Source organism: Monodelphis domestica, chromosome 4, assembly GCF_027887165.1.
Source record: "Monodelphis domestica isolate mMonDom1 chromosome 4, mMonDom1.pri, whole genome shotgun sequence".
Taxonomy (NCBI): domain Eukaryota; kingdom Metazoa; phylum Chordata; class Mammalia; order Didelphimorphia; family Didelphidae; genus Monodelphis; species Monodelphis domestica.
Genome location: NC_077230.1, coordinates 358759485 through 358766280, shown reverse-complemented (window position 1 = coordinate 358766280; position 6796 = coordinate 358759485). Strand labels below are relative to the sequence as shown.

General features: G+C 36.3%; 1 protein-coding gene across 1 annotated transcript; it reads right to left on the bottom strand.

The window, feature by feature from the left end:
• Nucleotides 1–1253: 1253 nt before the first annotated feature.
• On the bottom strand, nucleotides 1254–2189 carry monDomV1R1252 (vomeronasal 1 receptor monDomV1R1252). The gene is given in 1 exon segment (NM_001166830.1): nucleotides 1254–2189. A coding segment is annotated over 1 exon segment (936 nt).
• Nucleotides 2190–6796: the final 4607 nt, after the last annotated feature.

Here is a 6796-nt window from a genome sequence, read left to right as displayed (position 1 = left end):
CAGTCCACTCCACGGGTCCATTATCATTCACTTCAGTCTATGGATAGCTATGAAATAATCAGTTTGATTCTGCATCTTCACTGTTCAGTGTTAATTCACAACACTGCTACCTTGTTGAGATTCTTACTTTCTTGTCCTTTAGAATGAATTTACATTTTTCTAACTCTTATACATAATTTTCCTTCCATTTTTTGGTGAGATAGTGAACACTGAATGAAATGTCTATTTTTTATCTCTTTTCCCCATTGAGAAGTAAAGTACATACATACATATATATATGATTACATATTCACATACATATATAATTACATTTATTACCATATAACTATATACTTGTATAGTTATTTGCCTACTGTATAGCATCTTAGAATGTAAATTGTTAATGATGAGGAATCGCATTTTCCCTTTTTTTCCTTTATCCTGCAAACAGTGGCTGGAATAGAGTAAGTGATGAATGAAGTGTACTCCAGATTCTGAGTTTTATTCTTTATTAATTTCTCTTATACAGATTTCATTCAATTTTGTACCACTTGAAGATTTCTTTCTGGAGGTCCATATTCTCTTGGGAATCTACCTGTTCTGTATTTTATATCCTATTTGACAATTTTTTTCTTATTATTAAATTTACAAGAAGATTTTTATTTTATTTGGTTTCTTATTTGTTAAAAATATATTTCCAGCTTTCATGTTGATATTATTTTTAAAAAAAACCTTACCTTTCATCTTGTAATCAGTACTGTGTATTGGTTCCAAGACAGAAGAGGGCTAGGCAGTGGGGGTTAAATGACTTGCCTAGGGTCACACAGCTGTGAAATGTCTGAGGCCAGATTTGAACTGAGGACCTCCCATATCTAGGCCTGGCTCTCAATCCACTGAGTTGCCCCCCCCCCATGTTGATATAATTTTAATAATCATTTTTAGACTTTTTATGATCCGTGTTCTCTCCCTCCTTTCCTCTCCTCCATCCTCTCCAAGACAGCAAGTAATACAATACAGATTATACATGTGCATGATGGGGAATGATGAGATCTGAGTCACATAATATCATGGATTTTAAGGTAACTTTAAGTACTCTGAATACAATCGAACCCAAGAATTCCTCACCAATGGAACTTCACTTGTCCTTTTATTTGGAAAAGTGAGGTTAAACCTTTGAGTTAATAATATTGTTGTACCATAGATTAATAATCTCCCAGAGACCCCCTTCCTTACAACAAATCCTGCATAGGCAGTTCTTGAGATGGACCATTTTATCACATAGCTAGTATTAAGAAAGGAGCTTTTATTCTCTGCCAGAAAGCTACACAGGACCTGAAAATGTGGGAATCTCTCATGATCAAGACAAAGGGGCTGAAAGCTGGGTAACAAGCAGCCAGGAAGGCAGAGGTATGCACAAACCAGGGACTTGGCTTAAAAAGGCTCATATACCCTGCCATGACAGAGTTCACTATGTAAAAGGAGACAAATATAGTGACCAACAGAAGTATGGTGTGGATAGCTCTGGTCTCAGGAGCACCTCGAGGTGTGAAATTGTTCTGATGAATATAATGGGTTTGCTGGTGGTGTCTGTACAAGATAAGCACCATGAAGCCACTGGTCCAGACCATGATTCCCACATGTACCAGGTCAAGAAAGGAAGTTGTGACTGCAAATACTGATATATTACCGGAAGTATAAAATGAAGAACAATAAATATATGCATTTCTCTTGGTGGAATTTCTAGAATCCCTCGGACCTCTAATATAAAGAAGGATATTGCCATGGGTTAGTAGACTGAATGCCCAGTACAGGAAACAGGAGGGGACAATGAACTTTGGCATTCTAGCTTTGAAATTTACACATGTGGCGCTCCTAGAATTGATGGTGATGGCCTGGAAGCCACTCAGGAAGGAGGTGGTAAATAGAGAAAGACTTCTGGCCACTCTGTGAAGGTAAATGACAAGTTTACATCCAGTATCATCCAGGAAATTGCTGACCCCAAAAGCAGCCATTGTTTGGGGAATCCCTTTGAAGAAGAGCACTGCAGTATTGACAAAGGCTAAGTGACTGATGAGCAAATCTATAGGCTTCAGCTTGTGTTCACTAAGATAAATAAAGATATAATGACCCAGGAGGAGAGAGTTTCCAAGGCCCCCAACTCCAGTCTGAATAATGAAGATAATCCTAAATGCTACATCAATAGCAAACATTGTGATGATGTTTGGGAAACATATATAACAATCCAAAGTAGAATGATCTGGAAAGAAACACAAGAGATTAAGTATGTTCCATAGGAAGAGTAATTAGTCTTAATGCCATATAAAATTACCATGTGTCTTTCATTTCTACCTAACCAAATAATAACTATTATTACCAGGAGCATTTATACGACATTTTGAAGTTTCCAAAGTACTTTAAAAATCTTACCTCATTTGATCTTCACAGCAATCCTGGGAGGTAAAGTTCTATTATTATTGTTTTTCACAGAAGAGGAAAGTGAAGCTGATTAGAGTTTAAATGACATGTTACAGGCCACTCAGCTAGTAAGAATTTGGGGCAAAATTTGAGCTATGGTCTTATTAACGCCAAGTCCAACATCCTATCCACTATGTCAGCTACATATTGAGAATATCTTCACTGGTGATTACAGATGTATTAATGATTTAAAGATGTGGATCATTCTGCTTTCACCTCTGAGAGGATACTGAGATCCTGAAGAAATAGCTTTAGTCTACAACAGCATGTTTGTACATGCATTTTCTTTGTGGGATGACTTACTCATGAGGCCACTCATCCCGGGTGCCAGTGGAACAGTGGTAGCTCTCCATGCCATATAAGGTCATGCTAGATTTCATATAGAAAAAAATAAAAAAATACTTGGTGCCTTAATCTATGGTCCATGGATCTATGGGAAGTTATAACTAGGTTTTTTAATGGAGGCTCTTTTACTCTTTATAATAAAGATAAAGCAATAGGTCATGTTCTCAGGTTGTTATTCTTATCTTATAATCCACACCTTATGAACTAGTCATATAGACTTTCCTATAGTGTCTTCAAAAGGTTTCCCTGAGTGTTATAGGAGTAGCTTTGCTACCCTGGAGGGATAGAGATGCTCAACAATGAGTTACAATGGAAATATAATGCAAAATAACAATATAAGCACAAGTAGGGAAACAGCATAACCAATGATAGAATTACCACAATGCTTATAATTTTCTTCCATCCCACTCCCAAGGAAGGTGAAAGAAGAGTTTACGGCATTTGGTGATGGATGGTAGAACTGGATTTCTGAACAATCAGTTTCAAGATAGTTGAATTTCTGAGCTAAATTCAGTGTCAAAGAAACATGACTTGGAAAATTTTATAACACATTGGGAATCATATAGAATAGAATCAATTATGAAATGGCATCAGAATCATTTGATTATGTCAATTTCTTATTTTTGTCATTGGAAGGCATGTTTAAATTTTCTGAGTGGTCAATGTGAGAATAACAGGATTGATAATAATATCAATAGTACAAGCCATACAAGTCATAGAAAGAACAACTAAAATCATGGACTAATTTTAGAGCAGAAATTCACATGACACAAAGATAACTGAGTGAACTTAGTATAAAGATACATTGAAACAAAAAAGGGAAAATAGACAATAATACTCATCAATATCAAATAATATCATCTTGTTGTTTTTAGTAACCTGATTCCAATATCCATTTAATTAGCAAATTTCATCTTGGATTTCAGGTTTTCCATGTAGTCATTTGGTCTTTGCAAACATCTTCTGAAATAGATCTTATTTTCAGGGCTGTTTTGACTGGGCTCTTGTTTTCTTTGTTCCAAGTTCCCTTGAAAGTTCAGAGAATTTAATGTTTAACCAGAGTTCAGAATTAAGTTTCAGAGAATTTAAGGTTATTCGATTAGAATCATTTATATTTGACATAAAGGATTGTAAGATCTTTCTGCTTTCTCAAACATTTCCACTCTAATGATAATCTATTAGGAGGATTAGATACTATTTAGAATCTAATCATATACAAGAAAATATAGGTTACAACATTCCTTTTGGGTAGATACTTCCCAACCCCAGGTTAATTTCTTCCATAAATGAATAAAGATGCCAAATTAATTTCATTTGTTACAAAAAAAAATCAAAACAGGGACAAGATGTATTAATACACTAAGTAATTAATTCCCAATTATATACAGAAAAGAGAGTATATCAAATGAATCGTTTATAGTAAAATATGGTAATTTATTAATCATATTTAAATAGAATATACATCATAAAACATTTCTCTACAATAAAATAATTAATTGCAATGAAATTCTATTGCTTAAAACTAAGTAGACTTTTTATGTTACTCTCAAAAATTTAAAAATCCAAAGTTTTTTTTCACAAATTTTTTAATCTTTGTCCCTAAACTAAGCACTAGGGCAACTAGGTGTCACAGTGAATAAAATGCCAGCTCTGGAGTCGGAAATACATAGATTACTATGATAAGTTGCTCAGAAGTAAGTTGAATCAATATAATAAAATGACAATTTAACCTCAATTAGTTTACTTATTATATGCCATACAAATCAAACTACCAAAAGTTATTTCATAAAACTAGAAAAAAAACAATATCAAAATTCATGTATAAGGGAAAAGTTTAAGAATATTAAGAGAAATAATGGAAAAAATGTGAAGGAAGGTACCAGAATTCCAACTGTGTTTTTAAGTGGTAATTATCAAAACAATCTGGTACTGGCTAAGAAATAGAGTGGGGGAATACATGGAATATAGGAAATCAACACACATTATTAAATGATGAAGGTAATCTAGTGTTTGATTAAACCAAAGATCTAAGCTTTTCAGGGAAGAACTCATTATTTGCCAAAAACTGCTGGTAAAACTAGGTATCTCACATCTCACACTGGGTATCAAACATCTCACACAGTTTGCAAATATATGATCAAATTGGGTATATGATTTAGACATAAAGAGAAATATTATAAGAAAATTAGGGGAACATAGAATAGTTTACTGTCAGATCTATGGAGAAAAGAATAATTTATAACCAAAAAAGAACAGAGAACATTATAAGACATACAAAGAATAAATTTGATCTAATTAAATTGAAAAGATTTTGTGCAAATAAGACCAATGCTACCAAGATTAGAAGGGAAACAACAAATTAGGGGAAAACATTATAAAAGATTTCTCTGATAAAGGTCTCATTTCTCAAATATATAAAGAACCCAGATTCTAACTCAGAGGATAGGGAAGTAAAAATATCTATTTCTAAAAGAGTAAAGAAAAACATCAAATGATCATGAGTTCAAAAAGAGCTTTTTAAAAAGCTTAAAACCACCTCAAAAAATTAGAGAGTTTGAAGAGAATTTAGAAAAAATAAGAGCAATTCAGGACTTATAAAGAAAATTCTGAAAGGCCATTCAAATTAAAAAAGAGATCCAGAAATTCACAGAGGAAAAACATTCATTAATAACTAGAATTGGATAAGGGGAAAACAACTACCTCCCATAGCACTAAAAAATAGCAAAGCAAAATCAAAAGAATGAAATAATAGAAGAAGATATGAAACATCTTGTTGCAAAAACATCTGATCTGGAAAATAGATCAAGAAGAGACAATACGTGAATAGTCAGTCACAGAAAATTATGATTAGAAAAAAAGATAGCATTCAGAAAAACTGCCCAGAAATTCTAGAACCAGAGGGTAAAATAGAAAAAATTCCCTGATTACCATTGCAAAGAGAATCTAAGACCAAAATGTAGAGGAACATCACTGCTAAGTTCTATAGCTCTCAGGTTAAGGGGATAATGCTATCTGCAACAAGGAAAAAAATTATTTACTTCAGGGCTACTGTCAAAATAACATAAACATCCGGTTAAGATGGCGGCTTAGAGAAAGCTGAAGTTCAGATCTCCGGAAAACCCTTCCCGACCGATCTCAAACTAGAAGCTCCTAAGGCGCCGAAATTCAAAATGATCAACAGCACAGACCCTGGGAACCCTCCTCCTGGACCTGGACCCGGTTCAAAAGGTACGGCTCCCCTTAAAAGCCAGAACCCGAGATCCCTCGGACCTCAGGGGTAGGAGCGCAGAGTCCAAGGCTCCCGGAAGCGGCAGCCGCGCCGGGCTCAGAGAGCAGGGTCTGAGGAACAACAACCCTCAGGGTCTTCTACCCAAGTCCCAGTCCGGGTGAAAGTTACTGCCTGGGGCTTCCGCTGCAGAGAGCCGGTTGGTCCGGGTGAAAGTTACTGCCTGGGGCCTCCGCTGCAAAGAGCTGGTTGGTCCGGGTGAAAGTTACTGCCTGGGGCCTCCGCTGCAGAGAGCTGGTCAAAACAACAGCAACCCTCAGGGCGGGCAAGACAGCCTCACGGGCTGGATCCTGCTATCCAAGTCTCAGTGAAAGTCTGTGCTCTCGGAGCTTGAGGAAGCGGCAGCCCATCCCCCCGCAGGCCGACGAAACAGCCTCACGGCCAGGGATTCTGAAGGCAACTTCCGGAAATCGAGCCAGGGGGAGAGTGTGGCCTCGTGGTCCGACCCTTCCATTCCAGTTCCAGTGAGGCATATTCAGTTTAACCCAGGGAAAACTCATAGAACCAACATCTGCCCAGGACTGCCTCTGAACACCAGACAGAGACAAGAAAAGCCAATCCTCCACGTTCAGAGATGACAAACTCCACAGAAGCACAGAAGCCCCAAAATACCAAGAAAAATAAGAAGAAAGGGGCGACTCTGGACACATTCTATGGAGCCAAAATACAAAATACAGAGCAGATAGAAGAAGATATACAAGAAAATTCTCC